At 34.7% G+C, this 24109-nt stretch overlaps 2 protein-coding genes and 1 long non-coding RNA gene across 3 annotated transcripts; 1 reads left to right on the top strand and 2 right to left on the bottom strand.

Annotated features, from left to right (window-relative positions):
• Window positions 1-6047: 6047 nt before the first annotated feature.
• On the bottom strand, window positions 6048-7902 carry LOC100242099 (UDP-glycosyltransferase 83A1). The gene is made up of 2 exons (XM_002272421.4): window positions 7428-7902; window positions 6048-6934 (listed from the first exon to the last, which is right to left on the bottom strand). Exons 1-2 carry the CDS (start codon window positions 7900-7902, stop codon window positions 6048-6050), a joined length of 1362 nt encoding a protein of 453 aa, XP_002272457.1.
• A 2098-nt stretch (window positions 7903-10000) lies between these two features.
• On the bottom strand, window positions 10001-14850 carry LOC109124155 (uncharacterized). The gene is made up of 2 exons (XR_002032110.2): window positions 11391-14850; window positions 10001-10318 (listed from the first exon to the last, which is right to left on the bottom strand). It is a non-coding gene; the product is annotated as an uncharacterized LOC109124155 (long non-coding RNA).
• Window positions 14851-21693: 6843 nt separating this feature from the next.
• On the top strand, window positions 21694-23825 carry LOC100264388 (geraniol 8-hydroxylase). The gene is made up of 2 exons (XM_010664505.3): window positions 21694-22614; window positions 22954-23825. The coding sequence occupies exons 1-2, from the start codon at window positions 21736-21738 to the stop codon at window positions 23563-23565; spliced, it is 1491 nt and encodes a 496-aa protein (XP_010662807.1). The 5' UTR covers window positions 21694-21735; the 3' UTR covers window positions 23566-23825.
• Window positions 23826-24109: the final 284 nt, after the last annotated feature.

Genomic DNA, 24109 nt, shown 5'->3' with positions numbered 1-24109 from the left:
TTGACAGTAGACATGGCATTACCCTCCAACATCTGAAGAGACACTCCGATTGGGATACCGAAGCAATCTCGGAACTCATCCTCGCTTAGAAGCTCAATACGATTGGCTCGCCCGACCAAACCACCTTGCCCGGCCGCGCCAGTCGCCACATTTCCCTTCTTCGAAGTCATCGTCGATCACGCAAAACCTGCGTTACAAGAAAGCATCGGTCAAAGCGCATTCGATGCAAGTCGCATCATAAAAACCATAAACCTATGAACCCTAACTCAAAGATTATAGCGACACCTCGCAGACCCGCCAAAAAAAACCATTCTCTCAACAACCTCATATTCAAAGAAACCTCTGAAAACCCCCAAAATACACCAGGAACACCTTGTCAGTCCCCAGCGCAACCCGACCTCTTCAAGACTCGGACTCTAACAGAAACGTCCTATACCGCTCACTTCTACCAACCCAATCCATCCCCTCAAGGGCAAGCAAACAACATCACAAGCAGCAAGGTGAAGGAAAGAGAAATAGTGAAATGCAAACCTTTCAAAAATTTCTAAGAAAAGTCGAACACTAGTCGCTGCGCTTTCGATTTTTTTCTGAAGCATTTTTGGAAGCACTTGGGAGGCTGGGAGCAGACTGTAAAGTGTCAACAGAGGGACCTAGGCCCCTATTTATAGGAGCAAAACCCTTGAAATTCCCCAAACAACAGGAAACCTAATCGCACCAAGTTCCGAAACGACACACCATTTGGTAGAGTTTTCAAAGTCGGCGCGCCTCACTAGCTTCCACAACGAGAAAACTCCACGTGCTATTGGTTTCCATATGAAAAAGAAATTTTATAAAGATATCATTTTTATCCCGCCTTTTATGACCGGGCCAGACATGCGATATAAAAGGGGGCATTCTGGGATCCTCCCTAAAAAGTGCCACGTGGCTCCCTCTCCCTTGGCCACGCAGATGGCCCCCCTTGCGACACGTGGCATCGCTCATTCCACCCGGGGAGAATTCTATACGGCCGACGTTCCACCTTCTCCAGATATTTCACAGCCGACACCTGCCACCGGATTGAAGAGAAGTGCGATTCGACTTCCCCGGTCAGACATGTCCAGATCATCTAGCGACGCTTACCCAAAGTACATCCGCGGCCTACGATTCAGATTCCCTGGACAACTTGACTCGTCAGACACTCGCGAATTTGCCGGATCCATTTCTGCCCACAATCAAGAAGCAAACTCCGACAACGCTGTCGACTAAGTCTCCTGAACTATCACTCATCTTCAATACAAGATACGCTTGACAAGACACTCCCAAATCTTCTCAGATTGCCTGACGCATTCCCGGTACCGAAAATCATAAATTGAGGTGACAACCGCCACCTGAATACCCTTCTGACAACCATCACCTCGCACAAGAAGGGTCATGATTGCTTCACCACCCTATGAGCCGCAATCATGACTATGGGACCCACTAGCACAGCGAGGCTATACTCTCTGACTCATATATAAACTCTAAGGAGACTCTCATAAAGAGAGGGGGGGTAAGCATCCTTGAAGAAAATCACGGAGCAACACTCCCAAAGAAAAATCTGTTTTCAAATAACTTCCAAAAGACTAACTTAATCATCGGAGGGTGTGTCCGGACAACCCATCCGAACATCTTTTTTTGCAGGAGGAAGGACGGATCACTGTAATGCGTTGATCAAGATTCTGCTGCTGGTGATTGCTACTGCAGTAGGGGAATTTTGTTATCAACAATGTTGAGGCATACGCACATGATGATGCAGTATTCAAGGAAATGAAGGCTAATGAAATCACCCTCTCTTTTTCACTTTTTCATAACCTCCCACTAAAGTTTCCCCTCTTTATCAAATCCAAATACCCATACCCTTCTCTCTATACCACATATCCCTCACACTTCACCATACCTAGTGTCTATACCCGGCATGCCTGTTGAATCCATTTCACTCACTATATTCCATTGTTCATCCCAACAATGATATCCCATATTTTCCATGCCCATGCATATACCCATTTAACCATACCCTTAAACCAGTTTCTCTCTCTAAATCATTCTTCAATACCCACCAAAACCACTCCATTTCACTACCTTCTCACCCTTCATACCTTACATATCCATCACCACCCTCACGCTCCTGATAACTACACCCTCGCCCTCCACAAGGCCTTTATGTTCTTCAACACCCAACGTTCTGAAAAGCTCCCAAAGCATAATAATGTTTCCTGGAGGGGTAACTCGGGCATGAATGATGGAAAGCCGAAGTGGGAGGAGCAACCTTGATCCAATTCACCTTTGGACCGGTTGAGGATATGATGATTCCCTACTAGCAGAAACGAATGTTCAGGTTTGTAACCTTTGACCGTTCTGATACTGTGAAGGGCATTTTGGCCAAGGGAAGCCTACACTATGTTTGTGGAGCTCGTGTTCTTGTGAAACCTTACTAAAAAAATTCAAGGAACCTTGGATTGTCATGACCAGAGCAAGCAGCACCAGTGCATAACATTAATGACATGAAAATTCATGCATAAGCTTCAGACCTGCTTGTGTTTGCTGTAGGATTTGAAACCCAATTGAAAGGTTTTTGTTTTTACACGTGAATTTCAAGGCGAAATAAGACGTATGCATGGCCACCTTTTGTTCTAAAGCTCAGGCCCTGATAGCACTATAGTTCCATATGACTACATTTCTCCTCGCCAGTGGATCTTCTTTGAAGAATGCTTATTCTCAAATCCTGCTTTGGCAAAGCCGAACAGTGAGCTGAAAGCACACCGTGACAAAACTAGCGACCATGGCTTAGGATCTCTTCACTCATGCGCTCATGTTAGCACCATTCACCAGTTCAGGCGCTCATGATAGCTGGAAGCAATGTCACATGATCCTCATCTGTTCAACAGAATATCGTTCTTGCTCTGGCATCTGGGTTTCCAAGCATTGCAACTAGTCTTAATATGGCTGAAGCATCGGTGCGAGCCCCATCACGAGCTTCCATTAGCTCAAAACTATCTATTAACACGCAGCGGCTTGATGAATTAGCAATTGAGCCATCTAGGCAATTAATACCTACGATACCGTCCATGCCTAAACCTTTGGTTTTACATTCCCCTTATAAACGAAAGCCCCAAAGCTATGGTTAGAACCAGTGACATGTTTGTTGCTTCCCAGACTATGCAGTAGCAGCCCTCCTCATCATACTTAACCATCCATTCATTTCGAAGACATATGAGATCTGGTCCTCCAACAACATCTCATGGAAAGTTTCTTGTTCTCAAACCCACACGAGAAGAAGGTGTTCCTTCTACATCAAAGGATGTTTCCAGTCCAACAGATAATGTTAGCAACTGAGTAATAAGTATTCAGTTTGGTGTTGCTCATTCATTTGCACTTGCTCCTTCGATCAGTCCAAATTACCCAAAGCTTTCTACCATGGAGCGCAAGGCAGCTACTTTGTCTCTAAATTCTGGACCTATCGCAGAAAAGAGATCTTCATCTTCTCAAGCCCAAGGACGTCATGATTTTCTTTTCAATTCGATAGCTAGCAATGGTGGCAACATTTGTGAGGAGGTTGAGAGTCCTACTGTTGGAAAGAAGCATCTAAGGACTAATGTGTCAATTTTGTCTAAATGGGGGAAAGAGGAGCTACATGAGAAAACACTCACTGCTTGGTGTACCATATGCCTGATCACTTTTGGGCCACGTGCCACCTTCGGTTTCATCATCTTTGATTTTGAGAATGATCCCCCAAGCCCTATTTTGTAAATATTACTTTCAAATTGTGGTTTTCAAATAACCCCAATTCTCCCATCTTTCATCCTTAAAAGTTTTTAGCTCATAAAAGTCTCACTCTTCAATAAAATTTTGATGCCATTTTTCTTTTTTGGCATGCAATTATCATAACCTCCATGTTTTTTTTAAATGTTTTAAAATAAGCAAGAATTAAATCCCGCAATTTCAAATAATGGAATTGATTCATGCAAAATAAATTGGGTTTTGGTAAAGGCCCAATATCGAATAAATTTTCTTTAAAATAAAAATGAATTTGAATGAAGTATCATGCATGCTATTTGTGGTTCTTTATCTTGTTTGGTGACATGAGTGACACATTTTATGTTCATCACTATGCACTAACCCCATTTCATGATAGCGCATTGTCATTTGTTGCTAAGGTATGCCTCCTCTCTCACTCTAACCATTCCTCATGCATGCTTTAGCTCTTAGTGTGTGATCATGTTGATATCTATTGATTTTTTTATCAATTGCCTTAATTGCTTCATTTTATTAGTAGAGACCTATTTTTAGGGAGTTAGAGGGGTGTTACGGTCTTTACCATACCTTCCCGATAAGTAACTCGATTCCCGAGCCGATTCGATTTTTCACATACCACATTTTCCAAAATAAGGAGTCACACTTAGGATTTTCTTTCTTATTTTGTTTACCCTTTAAAAATAAAACAAAAATAAGTGGCGACTCCAAATCATTTTCTTAATAAATAAATCATTTTTAAAATAAAAAGTGAGTTCACCATCGAGTGGAAGCGCATGAGCAGAAATGCAGGGTCCACAAGTATATTTAAAATTATTTTTTATTATTTTCACTCATTCTTTAAAAATATTTTAAAATAATTGTTATATAATAATTAAAAATAAAAAATTAGATATAAAATTATTTTTAAAAATACAATTTAAAAATATTTTAGATTTTAAACAAACTTTTATTTTACAAAATATCATAAAATAATTTTTTTTTTAATATATATTTTTAAAAATAATTATCAAAAAGAGCCTAAACCTCTTAAAAATACCCTTAAAAAATCTTTCAGTATGATAGAGAAATAAACTAAAAATATATAAAATCCACATATTCCAATATGAAAGATTGTTATAGAAATTGATAAAATAAATCAAATTAATTACCCCTTTGTCCGATCCTATGATTCGAATTCCATGAGGTCATATTTAGTTGGTCCATTATAATGTGAGATAAGATTGAGAAGTGATAGTATCATATTTTATATTTCATTGGTGATAACATGAGATAAGTTATCTCATCAAATGAGATATATTATCATCCCTTCCCTCCATTATAAGTCTCATCTCCCCATCAAACATAATTATCCCATCTTTTAAGCATTAAACTGACTATCAGTCATCCGAACCGTGGGTCATTAATCTGGCGGACGAACCAGTTTTTAAAAACCTTTGGCTGATTTTTTTTTTTTTTTTTTATCTCTATCCTTCTGCCTATCCCTTTCCTCTACTGCACATCACTCAAGCCTCCCTTTTTTTTCCCCTACAACCTCACCTTTATTGGTTTTTTGGAGCCCCTACTTCAATTTTTCCTTTTTTTTTTTTTTGAATAAAAATGATGTCTATTCCTCCTATAGGCTGCTAGGCTCTTAACTACCTATGCCAAACCACTTTTCATTACACTAATTGATAATTACTATTAGAATTCTACACCTTTTGTACCAAAATCAAATAAAAACATGGTAAAAGAATAATAATTCACTCTTTAACATATGAACTACATTTTAATAATTAATTAATATTAAAGATAAAATAATAAAATACTTTAAGCTTAAAATTATTTATACATAATATTAACTTCTAATAGTGTTTTAAACTTTAATAATACATAAATTATGTATCGATAACTTTTCTAGTTTTATGATGGATTCAATTTGATGATCCATCTAATTTGGAAAACATTAGACTACATTTGGTTCTCAAAAGTATTAAGGAAAAAAAAAAGTTCAAAAAATAGTTTTCTTATGCTTAGTTTGATCATAAAATTTTTAAGAAAAATTATATATAATTAAATTTAGTTAGAAATTTATATATTTTAAAATTATTTAATTTTTATATAATAGAGAAAATTAATTGAAATAAGTTGAGAGAAACATATAAAAATATTTTATTCTTTTGATATGTTTTTTATTTTGTTCTATTTATTCATGCTCATTCAAAACAGAAGAGGAAAATATTAGAAAAACAAACACGTGAAATACAAAGGTTAACCAAAGCCTCAACTCAATGATTGGTTTATGCCTTCAGCCATTGAATGAAACGCTGGAAATTATTATAGGAAGAGCCACCTTCTCTCACGCAATTCATGGCCGATTCCTTCAGATTTGAAGCCCTTATCCTAAAATTTTCGTCACCAAGCAGCTGCTCCACCTTATGTTTAATTTCCTCACGCGTGATGATCCCCCTCTCGTCTGGATTAAACCCCAATCCAACCTTCCAAACATCAGAAATGTATCTCTCGTTAAGAAACTGGTCGACTGAGTAAGGCCAGCACAAGAAAGAGACCCCATTGCTTACACCTTCTATGGTAGAATTCCAACCACAGTGGCTTAAGAAGCAAGCAACAGAAGGATGACTCAGAACTTTCTGCTGAGGAGCCCAGCCCACAATCTTCCTCCGGTTGGCTATTCTGTCTTGAAATCCCTCTGGGTAGGCAACCTTGGTACAGTCAATACTATTTGGTCTCACAACCCACAGAAATGGCATGTTGGAGAGTTCAAGTCCCAGTGCCAGTTCCTTGAACTGCTTCTCGTTAAAAATTGTCATACTGCCAAAAGCAACATATATGACAGAGCAGGGTGGGTGTTGATCTAGCCATTTCAAACAAGTCGAATCTTCTGGCCACAAGCTTCCTGCCGAATTACCAAGCCGATTGCGTGCCAAGAGTGGGCCTACGGGTATGATCTCCGGAGCCAAGGCAAATGCTGCAGGCTCTAAATCATAAGCTGAGTTGCAAATCAGCCAGTCTGCCTTTTTCACAGCTTCGTTATTTCTCACTATAAGTTTAAACATAAGTTTCTGCATGGTTAAGTTACCATTCCGAACCCACGGGAAGTCTTTAGTATTAATGGCAGGAATATTGGTTGGCAAATATTGAATCTCCTGGCCCTTTATTGGAGTTCCTGCATGCATTCAAATCATAAGGAACCAGCATTAGTAGTACTCTCATCATTACCGTTCTTTTTACTAGTGGCACCTAGTTGGGTTTTTTCAATTTGATGGGTACTCTATTTCTGAGACAAGTTTTCTGACTGTGCCGGAGCCAGAAAGTGGCTCGAGGGGGCAAATCTAGTTATTAATTTCAGGAGACAAAAAGTGAATAAAAATGTATGTGTAACCTAGTTATGTGCAGCTTGGTGGTAACAAGGGTTTTTTTGACTTATTCACGAGAAGGGGTTCAAATCCCGCTATGTTAAAATATTATTTTTAAAAAGCACCGCTATTTATCAAATTTCAAACTCTAAATTTGGATCATTCCACATGGGTGAGTAAAAAATTGTAGGATCTGATGATTCTATTCTATCAGGCCACCGGAGAACTTTTTCAGAGTTAGTGTCTCTTGTAATGGAAAAAGAAAAACTATTTAGGGAGTTCGTGATCATAAGAGGGTCTCACCTTCGTTATCTATGATTCCATCATTAATGAGCTTGGGAATGCTAAATACCAAGGGCGTGAATATGGCTGCTATGGGACAGAAAGCAGCTCGCCGAATTCCCATCTTTGCGGCAACTTCCAGGGCACTGCCCACACCCCGATCGGCTACCACGCAAGAGACGTCATCACCAGCTCTTTTGATCATTCCAATGAGCTCCTCCAGCTTCTCGCCCATAATCCCCCAGATTGCTTCACTTAACTTCCCTGGAATAATTCTGTCGGCATCGGTCAATCCATCTGGGATCGAAACCAGACGGAATTGATCTCCTAAGTTATCCCTCTCCATCAATGCATTCACCAGCCTCTCATGAATGAACTCTGTGTTCACAAATGTGACTCTCAACCCTTGTTTGGCTAAGCATAGAGACAGCTCCATTAGAGGAAGTACATGGCCTTGCGCTGGAAGAGGTACAACTAGAATATGTGGTTTACCCATTGTCCTTCTTTCCTTCTTTCCTTCTTTCCCTCTCTCTGGATGATTAATATTCTCTGTTCGGATTTATATACTTCTTAAAACTCAACTTCATGCGAGTGGAATCGGTTGGAGCAGGTCAACTCCCCAGAGCAGTGTTTAATAATTTAATTCTCAAAGCTGTGTATCTTATATGTATTTCGTTTTGGTAGAAGTATTTTAATGTTTGCTTATGCTTTGAAGTTTCCATCTACAGGTACAGCTGATCTTATCTGCATTTGATGAATGTTGCACTCAACCGGCTGTTATCTAACAAAATATTTTTATTTTTTTGAAATATTTTATTAAAAAAAAGAGGTAATATCCATATTTCAAAAAATAACTTTTAAGAATATTATAAACATAATCTCGTTTTATTATTTTCTTTCTTAAAATTTTTATCAAAAAGTGTTTGAATTCATAATCTCATTTGAACATTTTTATCCTTAAACTTTATAGGGTTAATTTCATTAACATCCCTTGATGTTTGGTCTAAATACGCACAATTACCATAGGTTTCAAATGACGTAAAATAAAATTTATATATAAAATACATTTATAAAGGTGCTAACTAACAAAATTTAAAACTTGTGATGGCTTAATGTATTTACACTAAAGCTCAGGGTGTGAATAAAATTAACCACCTTCTTATCCCAAATTCCCAAACATTAGGATATGTACAATTTGCAAGTTATTTTTTATTACTTCTATTTTTGAAAAATAACAATTTTGCTAGGTTAGTACATGAAGCCTTTTGTTAATTAGTTGGTTACAAATGGCATATATAGAATTTACAAAGAGCTCAAATTTCTAATTAAATAGTTTCTATTAGAATTTTCACAAACATTTGTAAAATGGTATAAGATTGAAAGGTGACATTGACCCACGAAAAGAATTAGGATATTACATATCAGCAGCATAGAATGCCTACAAGGCATCTAACAACACTGCAAATGACTATAAATACACACATTTTTTTATTTTTTAAATTCATTAAAATATTAAGGAAAAAAATCTACAAGCCATCTTGGCATGAGAATATAGGGACTTGTTTGAGAAATATTTTTTAGACCAGTTTTCTATTCTCTAAAACAAAAAAATATAGGAAATATATTTGACAATTAAAAACTATTTTCTATTCTTAAGAATAAAAAATAGGGTGTTTTCAGATAATATATTTTAGTATTTTTTTATTGTTTTTACTTATTTTCTTATGATTGTTTTAAAAAATAATTATACAAATATATAGAATGATTAAAAATAAAATATTAGATATGAAAATTATTTTTTAAAATATTAAAAATATGTTAAAAGCATTTTAGGTTTTCAAACAAACTTTTGTTTTACAAAAATTAGAAAATAATTTTTAAAAATTATTCTAAAATACTAATTTTTAAAATTATTTTCAAAAACCGTTACCAGACTTTCATAAGTGAATCTCTAATTTTATTTATTTATTCATATACACTTAAACCTTATATAATGAAAAAGATAAGCAAAACAAAAAAACCCAAAAAGACAAAAGAATTTAAGCAAAGCCAAAGCTGGGAATTTAATATAATTTCATAATTTATAACAGAGTCGTGTTTTCAAGATACAATGATAGTTCAAATTATCAAATTGCATCACTACAAGAAAAAAGTGAAATAATGACGCTTTTTAAGCGTCAAGAAAGGTAAAAGATGACGCTTCCTCGAAGTGTCATCTCCGCCCCTGTTATTAAATGTTACAATTAACAATGACACTCCTAAGAAGCGTCATCTTTTATTAATGCTTTTAATGGCGCTTTAAGAAGTGTCATCCTTGAATAATGTCAACAATGACACTTGTGAAAGCGTCATCTTTGAACATTTTTATTGAAATAATTTTTATAAAATTACCACTCTTGACACTTATGAAGACGTCATCTTTGATTTAATCTTATTAATGACACTTTTAAAAATGTCTTCTTTGTTTCATGTTAACAATGACGCTTATAAAAGCTTCATCTTTGAACAATTTCTATTAAAAAATAATATTTTGATTCCGTTATTAAAATAATTGATTTCTTATATAATTAAATTAAAAAAACAATTACAACCAATAAAATAAAATCGAATTTTATTAATTAAAATATATCCAAATATTGATATACATGAACCTAGTTTAAACAATTAATGTAACCACCTATATATATTAATTACACATAAACTTGTTAATTATATCAAAATATTTCAATAAGAATTTCTAATTCTAACATAAGAACAAACATTGGTACCAAGACTACTAAAATAAACCATAATCTTTAAAAGCATAGTTCAACCTCCTAATGAGTTCACTGATGTAATCTTCATGGTTTTTGACTTCGTCTTCTTTAACACAATGATTTCTCTTCTTTTAGCAAACAAATTTCCTTTGCAACCTGTAAATAAAGATATATTATTGACAAATATTGAAAGTTGGATCTCTTGTTTATTAATATTATAAACAAATATTTTAGAAAAGATAGAAAAATCCAAACATGTCGAGAACACAAATTTATGAACCCATATATAGAATAGTTAAACTTTTGTATTTCCCTACTAATATTAGTTGTGGTCAATAAGCCATCTAGAGTAACTTTTGGCAATAATTTGATTAATATTTAATACTTAAAACAAAACAAGAACAAGGGATAGTAAGAAGTCAAACCTTAACATGCACCTCTTCTATGTAGAGGCTACTAATAGGCAATGGAGGAGCAAAAGCTTTGTCCATTGAGGATCCCGGCCACACCAACCTTACTATCTATACAATTTAATTTCTATTGCATTTTATATCTAATTTAAAAAATTCATAAGTTCAACTCACAGTATCAACCAATTGAACGATTAGATTTTAGCATGTCCCAAAATAAACAAAATAATTGATAATGACAAACCTTCTCACTATTATGTTCAAGAGGACTTAATATTACAACATTATGAAACTAGGAAGAAATTTGTTGCAAGTTCTACTAATGTTGAGGGCTGACCAAGTAACTCTTATCAATCGACTCGAGAACCTAAACATATGTACTACAGGTAGGAGCTTCAATAATTTGCTAACAACTACTGTTATGATGTTATTACAACTTAGGAGATTTAGACTCATTTAAATTTTAATAAGCCAACTACACTATGTAATATAATAATCAATAAGGAAAATACAACTTGCAAAATGAAAATAATTAAGTAACCCAATCACAAAACTAAATATTAACCAAATATATATTCAACCTAAAAGTTCAAGAAGTAGTTGAATGTTTTTTTGAAATAAATGATAGAACAATTATGCAATTTTAATAAATTTATGCTAGATCTAAGGAGAAATTTTAAAAAAATGTGATTTAGCCTTTGTGATTCAGCCTTGAGGAATGGAAAATTAGGAGTAGTGGAATTAGATCAAACACAAGAGAATAGCCATAGAAATTTCAAAAATAATAAAAATAGTAACGAGAGTTTAATTGTACTCACTTTTCATCACATACTTAGATGGTGGAGCAGAACACTCTATCCCTTGCTATCCTTTACTATTTCTCTCTCTCTCTCTTCAAAGTTGGAAAGAGAAGAATGATCTATAAATAGATAGATAAATATATTAAAAAAAGAAAAATTATAAATTATAATTAATAAATGAAAACATGAAGAAGAGAGATAAGATGTGATAGTGTCTAATATTTCTATTAACATTCAACTAAAATTAAAATTCTAGATAGTTAGAAAGAAAACATGGAAAATCAATCATTGACACTGTCAAATTCCCAAGCCAAAATTACTGTTGGTACAGTTTAAGTTAGTATTTTGAATCTTTTAAGGTCCTTTCATCTCCTACATCATTAAAACAAGCCAAATAATTGTTGCAACCCCCAAATTAAGAAATAGAGAGAAACATCAAATTTTTAAAGTTAATGGAAATATAATTTGAATTCTTTATCAGAACACAGTATAGGTGTGGTAAATAAAATAAAATAAAAAATAAAAACATAAAGTGCAAGATGCAAAATATTTTAAGCATTCTCACCAAAAAGAGCTTGATCAAGGCTCTTATTTTTTATACATTCATAAACCAGAATCCGTCTATCTTCTTCAATACAACATCCATACAAAAGAGCCATTATTTAAAAACGCCATTGCTTCTCCTTGTAAAGCGCCAAGAATGTGTGAGCATCAATAATTATTAATTTTAGAGATAAATAATGATATTTTTTACAAGCTTCAAGAAATAAAGTGTTATTAATTTAATTTTTTGTAGTAGTGAGTTCTTAATGACAAACATATTCATGGAACTTTAAAATGAGAAGATAGAGAGCGTACCTGTGTAGCAAGCACTAGTGATTCTATAAAAATGAGGTTAATTCACCAATAATAATGATAAGATTAAATAATAATAAATAAATAAAACTAAACCTATATATATACACTTAGAATGGGAAGATAGAGAGCGTACCTGTGTAGCAAGCGTCAGTGATTCTATAAAAATGAGGTTAATTCACCAATAATAATGATAAGATTAAATAATAATAAATAAATAAATAAACTAAACCTACATATATACACTTAGAATGTCTAAAGTCAAGGAAAGTTCACAAGTATGATCAAAAGTGACTAAAATACCAAAAGCCAAAGAAATATTATTAAAAGGGTAGAAAATCGGTTCACAAAATAAACTCCAAATAAATATCAAGAAATGTTATCTCACCAAAATAAAAATTAGGTAACATCTTTAACATGTCTAGATAAACATCCAATAGGCCAAATTATTTGATTATATTCCAATCAATAACAAATTTATTCACAAAGGGGTTACCTCACAGAAAAAAGTTAGCAAATGATTAGAATAGAAGACTGTAAAAAATAAATCTAAAACAAATACCTAGAAGTTAAGTTTTATCAAGAATATTTTTAGAGAGCATCTCCTATATGTCTAGTTTATCATCTAAGTGACCAAATTAATTAACCAGCCCTCATTTAGTACCAGATTACATAACGATGATAATAGGTCCAGAACAGAGCATCTTTTAAGGTATTCAAAAATTGATTTTTATAATTAACTTAGAAATGTCTTAAAATCATAAAAAAAATCACACAACTATATTAATATTTCTATTATATATGAAAAATAGTCTCAGAGAAATATCACATTCACAACATATTTAAAAATAAATAAACATCTCTCAAATTCAGAAAAGCACTTGTGCAGTGTGTGCAAGAAGAAAAAATTATATCTCTCATTTCAGAAATTATTTATTGATATTTTATGTATCAAAAATTAAATTTAAGGAGTCTAGATTAAAATAAAATGTTAAAATAAATTAAAGAGACCGTTTAGTAATTTAATTTTGTAAAACAAGACTGAATGTCAAAAACAGAGTGAAAATTGAACCTTCTGAAAAATTGATTTAAATCTCCTAATTGGAAAACCATATTTGACCCAAGAAAGATTCAAAAATCAAGTTCAAGGAGTCTAAAATGTCATAGAATAGTTAGAAAAATTAAAAAGGGCTTTTAAGTTGTCAGATTTCAATTTATAGATGTAGAATTACAGTGCGCTATAATGAAAAAAATTATAAACTAACTAAAACAAATTGAGATAAATCAAGACAAATTTCAAAATAAAAACTGCATCACCTAGAATTTAAAAAGAGAACTTACCTTCCATAGTGTAAGAGGGGTTGCTGTTAGACCACTTTTAATCCTTCTAATTTGATGCTTTATATGCTGCATGTTGTCGGAGATTTATATAAGAATCCGGGCTATGTATGACTTCTTTGAAGTTGCAGCTCATGGAAAGTGGGTCCTTTTCCAGAGCCGTGTTGCAGCATGGAGATCTCCTAGGTGAGGTCGTTGATTACTACCAAAAAGTGCTATTTTGTAGACCTAATAATAATGGTTTTAAGCACCTTTGAGTAGTAATCATATTCATTTAACCCAATTAATTCATTAAGGTCCTTAGTAATTGGTTTTAACCATTTTTGTGGCAAGTTTACATGTTTTTATCAGCTTATGAACCAATTCAAGCATGCCAATTGATGGAGGAGCTATTTGGGTGAGTTAAGCAAGGATTTTGGATGATTACAGGCTTGAATTTCAAGTGGAAACACGAGCACAAGCAATGGAGAAGAGGAAAACAGAGTGAAGAAAACAGCTGCAGTCTTCTTTCACACTTTTGGAGCACTTCCCGAAGTCCATTTTCTACATGCTATATACCATTTGAAAGCTTAGGAAGTCAAGAATCCAACGCTTCAAACCGTGTATGATTTGGAGCTGAAATGAGGAAGATATGGCCTTCGGAAGGCAACTGCATCATGCCAAATGACCAATTTCGCAAGGTGAATTTCACATTGCGAAAATTTCGCAATGAGATTTTCTTCATGGTGCGAAATTTTGCCATTTCGCAATGTGAATTTCACATTGCGAAAATTTCGCAAGGTGAATTAACTCATGATGCGAAAATATGGCACTTCGCATCATGAGTAATTCACATTGCGAAAATTTCGCAATGTGAAATTCACATTGCGAAATTCCTTTGAATCCTCTGTTTCTCCACGCACGCACCACCGACTTCCCAAATATTTTTAGCTTGATATTTTCTCATGTAAATTCCTTTTGTAACCTTGTATTCAGCCGACATAAAGCTTTATCTTGTAATTTTGCTATATATAGAGGTGCACAACACCTCCAACAGGGGAGAATGGGATGATTGGTGATCGATCCTCTGTACATTAACTTAGAAATATATAAAGCTTTGTTTTTCTCTTTTCTCCTGTTCTTCTCCATTTCTATTTTCTTAGTAGCCAAACAGCCTCTAAGGGCTTTTCCTCAGAGGATGATTGGCTAAAACTTTTAGTTTCTCAAAGTATGGATGTTATGTGATGGCTTGGATGCAATCCCATGGAAATTTCTCGCACCTGGAAGGTAAGGTAGTCGTTTTTCATTAATGGTTCATTAATGCAAAGTTTGGTTTTTATTTCCTTTGGACAACTTCCAACGGCCAATACTTGATAAGCTTTTGGATTTCTATCCATTAGTTATCTCCTACGAGCTATTGGAAAGTGAGGTTTTCAATTCCAAGTTTTGCATTAATCCGTTAGAACCAATTTCAATGGCCATTGAAAGGTGAGTTTATCACCTGGAATGACTTTGAGTTGCCAATATTTGGTAAGCTTTTGGCTTTAGACCATTAGTTATCTCTTACGAGCCATTCAAAGGAAGTCTAAGGTGAATAACCATTGATGAAATTCACTACCATCTGTTTTGCCATTTTAAAGGATTAAAACTTGATTTGCTAAATCCATACCGGTTCGGGAAGCAAGCATCACCATAGTTGCAACCCCAACGCGAGGAGCCTATCCTTAGATTTCCAATTTGCATAAGAGCCAGAGCATAGCTATCCTATCTTTGAGAAACTTGCTTTTACACCCTTTCATTTTAGTCTTTAATGTTAGCTTAGATTAGTTTAAATCTTTCTAAAAACATTTGCATTTTCTTTTAAAGCTAACATCTATAAGAAAATCACCTATTTTCCTAATTTGAATATCACTTGTGTTTGCGAAAACCCTTCCCAGTGAACGATCCTAGAACCACTATGCTATAGTAGCTTGGCTACTTTAGTAATAGTATTTAAGGTATAAATTTTGTTGATACGCCTTTAAAGCCAAGCTACCATGAGTCGCATCAGTCGTCCATGGCTGTGCATGAGAGTGGAGTCCCCATGTGCGTGAGTGGCAGCCATCCCAAGAAATCCGGATGCGGAGGACGTCCGGATGGAATGGCGACGGGAGGAATTCTGGATGCGATATGTTCGGATGGAATGGCGGCGGAGGAATTCTGGATGCGATATGTCCGGATGGAATGTTGGTGGAGGAGAATTTCCGGATGCAGGGGGACGTCCAGGTGGAATGGCGATGGGAGGAATTTCCGGATACGGGGAATGTTCGGGTGGAATGGCGGCGGGAGGAATTCCAGATGCAATGTGTCCGGATGGAATGGCGGTGGAGGAATTCCGGATGCGATATGTCCGGGTGGAATGAACGTGGTTAGGAGTAGCATGAAGGATAGGTATGGGCTGTATGGATATGGGGGCTTGGGTGAGTGGTTTTAATAGGTATGTGAATGAGTGAAGGATGGCATGCACCCGTGAGACTCCATGTACGCGAGGGAGTGGGATGGAGAATGAATGAGAGGAAGATGGGTGTGGTGGAGGATGCTTGATTCCTGCAAGCTGGAGTAAGGAAATGGGTATGACGACCTAGAGAGAGAGGGATAGATGAACGATGGGGACGTAGGCATATTGGATAAAACGATGAATAATAAACGAAAATGAGTAAGGGGATGCTGATGAGGTGGGCTTTGCTGCCATGACAACTACTCCAGATTTTCTAGGATCTCTTTTGAGCAGGGATGAGAAAATGGATGCGTACCATGGACGGATATCAAGAAACAAGGGAAGTAGAGAAACAGAGCGTGAAAGAAGATGAACAAATAAAGGAAAATCTCAGAAAGTCCACTTCATGAATCATCCATGAATCTTCTGAGCAGGTGAGTAAAACCGTATCAAATGCAACCACCCTCATGATTTTCAAGCATTTCATAACCACAACAGGAGCATATCAAATTAAAAGATGGACAAATCTCCACAAATGCAGGCGTACATATCAACAAACAGATCAGTGGCCTTCAACATCCACCCAAAATAGCATTATGTTATGGAAAAATCAATGAATAATGAGAGACGAGGAGAAAACTGCGTACATACCTGGTTCCTCAAGCAAAAAGAAATCAAGTCTCAGCTTTCTCAATGAGTTTCTCCCTCCCTACAGCTTCTTCAATATCTCCCCTCGTTCCCCTCTCTTTTCTTTTCTTTTTTCTTTCTTTCCTTTCGTCCTCTCAAGCTAAACTCCTCTCTAACAACCAAAAAGCTCTCCCTCTCACAGTTTGCTGCCCCTCATAAACGAGTCCCCCCGAGTCTCTGGTTATCCTCCCTTTTCTTTCTTCGGATCTTCTCTTTTTCTCCAATCCTTTCCTTTTTCACCTCTCTCTACTCCTCTCTAACCACCAAAAAAAAGCTCCTCGCTCGCAACCAAAAGCTCCTTTTCCCCCCCCCCCCCCCCCCCCCCCCCCCCCCCGTTTTTCTCCCTAGATAACCTCTTTTGCAAGCCACTCTTCTCTGCTACACGCCTGCTACAGCCACCTTTCCTGCAACACTTCTTCTGCAACCACCTTTTTTTCTCCAATCTGTCCCCTCTTGACGGCCTACGGGACCCTCTTCCAGAAAAATATCTCCAACGGCCTGAAGATTTTAGAATATCCTCTTGATAGGTGTCTTATTCTGATTGCTTCTTCAATTCCACTATTTTGATCCCACATTGACTAATCTGGGAGTGACACATGGCCATGCGAGATGGTGACACTTGTCAAGCATCGGCTGCAAGAATGACTCCCAAAATGGGGGTCTACATATATACATTAATTTTTTTCCTCCACTGTCACACATTAAATAATTACCTCCAATCTACAATTATTTAAGTTAGCATGTTGTGCAAATAATGGTGTTTCGAAAAGATATTTTACTTTTTGTATACATCAAATACATACGGATAGAGAAACAAAGTTTTAGGACAAAATAATCCTTCTATAAAAAAAAAAAATATATATATATATATATATATATATAAGGTTTATCCCATTTTTGGGAAACTTATGTTCAAACTAATTACTTTATTGTCACATAAGAGTCATGTCATTTTTTTTTTCCAAAATTTAACTAAAAGCTTCAATTATCAAATGAGATTTTATTTTTGAACTAAAACTTTAATTGTCAATTAAAACTTCATTTTTTAACTGAATCCATAATTGGCAATTGAAGTTTCATTTTTTAACTGAAGTTTAAATTTTTAATTGAGACTTCATTTTTAATTAAAAAGTGAAACAAGATGGAGAGAAAGGGGAAAGGAAAATATTTAGATTTTGAATTAGTCAGGATTGTAGAAATAATCGGGACAAGGGGGACGAGAGCAAGAACAAAAGAAAAATTGTAGAATAATTGGGGTTTTAAAAGTAACAAAACATATAAAAGTGAAAGAATTCAAACTCCTATTTGGGTTTTGAATCATTCAACTTTCTTCTTGTTCCTAATAATATATACGCCTCTCTATTTATATTAATTTATTGGCTCTGTTCTTTTTTTCCCTCCACATCACACGTAAAATATTTACCTTCAATTTACTATTATTTAAGTTAGCGTGTTGTGCAAATAAAAGTGTTTCGAAAAAATATTTTACTTTTTGTATACATTGAATAAGGATAAAAAAATAAGGGAGAATTATCTTTTGGGGGTAGATGAGCTCCCAAATTAACAAAAGGTCCATATAACTCTTCAAATTAAGTTGAAGGATATGAAATAGTAACGGACAAATATACCCTTTAAGAACACATATAAAATATTTTATAAAATTAAGTTAAATAATTTTTTTTCAATAATTTTTTTTCAAAAATACTAAATTAAATAAAAGTAGTTTTCAAAAATATTAAATTAAATAATTTTTTTAAAAAAATATTAAATTAAATTAAAGTATTTTAAAAAATATTAAATTACATAAAAACATTTAAAAAAATATTAAATTAAATAAAAAATATTAAATTAAATAAAATTATTTTTCAAAAATATTAATTTTTTTTCTCAAAATCAACAAAGGGTATTTTTGAAAATACTGAAGGATGATATCCTTCAACTCAATTTCCATACTTTCATTGGGTCTTGGGCTCAATTTGAAGAGTTACATGAGCCTTTTGTTAATTTGGGGGCCCATCTACCCCCAAAACATAATTCTCCCAAAAAATAATAGCAACAAATTAATGGTACCGTGGATTTTATTATAGAATAATAAGGGCTTAAAAAAAGACTTAAAAGTAAGAATTCAAAGTCTTTTTTATAGGTTTTGAATGACTCAGAATTGCTCTATATTTAAGTCAATTCCTTATACAGACAAAGGTTTCCAAAATATATTTTACATTTGCATACATCAAATACATAAAAGGATAAAGAAAAGTGTTTTGAGGGCAAAATAACTATTTTATAGAAAAAAAAAATAAGATTTAAATTTTTTGTAAAACTTATATTCAAACTAATCTTTTTATTGTCACATATAAGTCATGTCATAAAATATATATACATATATTTTTTAAAAATTTAAATTAAAACCTCAATTGTGAAATAAGACTATAATTTTTAACTAAAATTACAGTTTTACTTTTTAATTAAAGTCTTAATTGCCAATCAAAATTTTATTTTTGAATTGAAATATTAATAATTGAAACTTAATTTTTTAATTGAAAAAGGAAATGAGACAGAGATAAGGGGGAAAGGTGGGAAAAATAGAGTAAATTAAAAAAATAAAAAAATAAAAAAATTCTCTTATTGATATGAATCCAAAGGGACACTAGTTTGTATATATAAAAAACAACTCAATGCATACACGAAAGGCTAGTTTGGGCCAAAATTCAAAGAAACAAGAGGAAACAAATTGGCAATGGCTTCTATTATGGAGAATGGGAACTATGGGATTTGGGTCAGTGAATTTCAGATGGACCCCAGGCAGCCAGGAAGCCTTCTTCACGCTTCCAATTTTATATGAATTTCCATTAAAAGCATTATGGCCAGTTTGTTTTAATGTGTTGACAGTCAAAGCATGTGCCTTCTAACATTGCGTAGAATATAATATTTTTCATTCAGAACTGTTCACAACTTGCTAAAATCAAGATCTGATCTCATACTCTCTCTTATCTTTTATTTTATAAGTATGAAATCCAACCCTATTATATTTAAAATGGGGAGGTTCAAATAAGTTGATTGCCACCTTGTCGGTATGTGACATGCTATGAATTGACATTAGAAATACATGGATAGTTTAGGCGATAAAAGAAAAAAAGAAAACTCAATAACTCCTATCATGGGTTTTCTAAAATTCATATTCTTCTCTTTTGGTGATGTCGAAAGGGAAGAAAAAAGGAGAGATGGAGATTGCATGGCTAGTGATGATGTCGACCGATCGATTTCACTAGAGAGGGAGGGTGAGGCACAGGAGGAAAGAAAAAAGGGCAATTTCGATACAAAAAATACAATCGATTTAATGGGCATAAAAAAAATATAATTTTCACATTAAAAACTGATTTTTAGATTTCATAAAATTAAATTTTGAAAAATATATATTTACAAAACGAACTCATCAAAACACAAATTTCCTTTATAAAATTTTTATAAGTATGAAATTCAATCCTATTATATTTAAAATGTGGAGGTTTAGATAAGTTGATTGCGACCTTGTCGGTACGTGACATGCTATGAATTGACATTAATTTTTTTTGTATTAGAGAAGAAAAATGATCACAATTAAAATAAAATGCTATACAATCACCACAGATAATCTAAATTTATTGGATTTGAAACAATCTTAGTGCTGACTAGAAAGCCTGCACCGCGCGCAATTCGAGCAGAGAAAGGGATAGTCCCCGTAAACCTAATTGGTGGGGCGGCGATATGTACACGGGCAGTTGACTAGCATTAATTTCTTGCTCCCTAGTAGGGATAAGCAACGGGGCGGCCTTGGCCCGGGTGTCCCATCCCAACCCCGTCGTTTATTTAAAATAATTTTTATTTTTATCTTATTTAAAAAATTAAATAAATTAGGATGAGACGGTGATGACACGAGAATTTCTCCCCTTCGTCTTATCCCATTTTAACTTTTTTTATTTTTATGTTTAATTTTTTAAAATTTTAATTATATTAAAATAAATTATTTTTATAAATAATTAAATTATTATATTTTTATAACTTAATTTATTAAAAATATTATTTTATTATTCATATATTAAAAATAATAGAATAAAAAATAAATTAAATTTATTTTAAAAATTAAATTTATATATAATCGAGATGGGATGAACTGGACATGACAATATTCGAATTTATCCTAGGTTTTAAAAGAATTTTGAAACCGCTTAATTAAAATTAAAACTTATTCCATTAGGTATGGAGAAGATGAGTGCTCAAAAAAATCCATGTCATTATCATCCCTACTCCCTCTATCATTAATTCCGTGAGGCACATGGGTGTAGTTACTAAACATGTGCATACAAATACGAAGCGGAGATATCATGATCATGCAATATATAAAAGAGAGTAGACTTTGTAGAGATTGGTCCGCCACTTGCATTTCCAAGTGGTAAGAAAATTCCAACACACCACCCAGTGTCAGAGCCATGTGAATACAATGCAGATGGGAGCAGAGGAAGCTAGCTGGTGACCGTTGTTATAGCTTATAAGTTATAATTGTAGTGCCATCAACATGTTAAAGGAATAACATAAAAATAAAATAACTCACGTAACTGACTAATGATACTAACCTATTTCCATCGATTCTTTTTATTTATTTATTTATAATTATGTGATAAAAATATTATAAAATATAAAAAAATAGATGTAGTTATTAGGTCTTTTTATATCTTCATCTTAAGTGTGAGCTCTTTTTATTATAATATGCATTTTAATTCTCACAATTCCTTACATCTACTCTTTAGTGAACTCTCTTATTTTTCATAATTTTTTTCTTTCAGTTAAAAAATATTTATAAAGATATTTTTATTAATTATTTTTACTATATTATAAGGAATTTCTTTACAATCACGTACAGAAAATATTCTATATAATATTTATTTTATTAAATATATATATATATATATATTGGAATTTGATACATCTCTCCTTTGGGTAGCTTATATATACACCAATTGGCCATTGGCCAGAGGACATAGGCCATAGAAGATGGAACTTAACACCTTCCTCTTGCTTTGCATGCCACTCATCCTGTGCTTTTTCCTCCTCCAATTTCTGCGCCCATCATCCCACGCTACCAAGCTACCGCCTGGCCCAACTGGCCTCCCTATTTTGGGCTCCCTACTGGAAATTGGCAAACTTCCTCATCGCTCACTTGCAAGATTGGCCAAAATCCACGGCCCTCTCATCACTCTCCGCCTTGGCTCCATCACCACCGTCGTCGCCTCCTCTCCCCAGACAGCCAAACTAATTCTCCAAACACATGGCCAGAACTTCCTGGACCGTCCTGCTCCCGAGGCCCTCGACAGTCCTCAAGGCACAATCGGATGGATTCCTGCGGACCATGTATGGCGCAGCCGCCGCCGTGTTTGCATCAACCACTTGTTCACATCCCAGAGCCTGGACTCACTCCAACACCTTCGATACAAAAAGGTGGAACAACTTCTCCAACATATCCGTAAGCACTGTGTTTCCGGTACACCGGTGGATATCGGCCTACTCACCTCTGCCATCAACTTGAACGTCCTTTCAAACGCCATTTTCTCTGTTGACCTTGTTGATCCAGGATTTGAGTCGGCTCAGGATTTCAGGGATCAGGTGTGGGGAATCATGGAGGGTGCTGGCAAGTTTAATATTTCAGATTATTTTCCCATGTTTCGAAGGTTCGATTTGCTAGGTGTGAAGCGCGACACTTTCTCATCTTATAAACGGCTTTATGAAATAGTTGGTGGTATAATCAAAAGCCGTATCAAGTGTAGAGCCTCCAATCCGATGAGCAGGAATGACGACTTCTTGGATGTGATTCTTGATCAGTGCGAAGAAGATGGCTCTGTTTTCAATTCTGATAATATCCAGGTTTTGATTGTGGTAAGACCCGTTAATTAATTCACCTCTCTAATTTTAATTAAATTCAATCTAATGTCATTTTTTGTAAACTCAGCGAGTTGGCGCTTAGTACCAGTCGAAATTTATTGTAGGATCAGGTCAACAAGTAAAAGATTCATCTTAGGGAAAGGGCTAGCTAGAAAAGATAAAATTAACACCATTTATATGCTGGCAAAGTAGTGAGGGAGATCATGAAGAGGAAGAAGGCCTTGATTGATTGCTACATGAGTAGACAGTAGTGTTACTTAATAATTCTTCTATGCATGCATGCATATATGCATTTTAACAATTGCAAGGTGGTGAACTCTCACGTTTTGGCAGGAACTATTTTATGCTGGAAGTGATACATCTACCATAACAACTGAATGGGCAATGACTGAACTTCTTCGAAATCCTCGGCTGATGCAAAAGGTTCGGCAAGAACTTAGCGAAGTAATCGGGGCAGGTCAAATGGTTAGAGAATCAGATATGGATCGACTTCCATATTTTCAAGCTGTTGTGAAAGAGACACTTAGACTCCATCCGGCTGGGCCTCTTCTGTTACCTTTTAAAGCAAAGAATGATGTGGAATTATGCGGTTTCACCATACCCAGTAACAGTCATGTCATCGTCAATATGTGGGCTATTGCAAGAGATCCAAGTTATTGGGAGGATCCTTCATCCTTCCTTCCCGAAAGATTTTTGGGCTCTAAGATAGATTATAGAGGCCAAGATTATGAATATATACCATTTGGAGCAGGTAGGCGAATCTGCCCAGGCATACCTCTTGCCATCAGAATGGTTCAACTAGTGTTAGCTTCCATTATCCACTCCTTCAACTGGAAGCTTCCTGAAGGAATCACTCCACTGACCATTGACATGCAAGAAAAATGCGGAGCTACCTTGAAGAAGGCCATTCCTCTTTCTGCCATTCCATTTATCGAAGAAAATTAAGATCGACTCTTCATGAGTCCGTCTTTTCTTCCTTCAATTTGGGATTGTTGTGGCTACCTATCTTTTCTATCTATATATGCACATAACTAGAATGCCTTGTGCATTGAAGTCGCCATGATATTATAGCTAGCTCACTGTACTTGATATATCATCCTAGTGGCCAGCAAGTGTGCTAGCTCTTGCATGTAGGTCATCTTGAATGCTTATGTTTTTATTCTGGAGCTCTTAATTCTTCCTCCTCTCACCTTATCTGACTCCCGACCCTAGATTAATTGATAAATATAATGAATTAAAATAGATAATAACATCAAAATGATAAAACAATTCTAATGCTTTGAGTAATGTCAGGAGCTCATGATAAGTGTATATAAGCTAAAAGAATAAGATGACCAAAAGAATGCCATATGTATATAAGCTAAAAGGAAACTCACCCATCTGATCCAACTAACTCAAAATTGGGGATAACGTGGAGGTAAGTGGTCCGTGTTACTTACACATATTCCAAATGTATCTGATCAGACTACAGTAGAGTGTATAAAGATGT

Source organism: Vitis vinifera, chromosome 2, assembly GCF_030704535.1.
Source record: "Vitis vinifera cultivar Pinot Noir 40024 chromosome 2, ASM3070453v1".
Lineage (NCBI taxonomy): Eukaryota > Viridiplantae > Streptophyta > Magnoliopsida > Vitales > Vitaceae > Vitis > Vitis vinifera.
The sequence above is the reverse complement of the archived record's forward strand: the minus strand, read 5'-3'. Positions and strand labels throughout refer to the sequence as shown.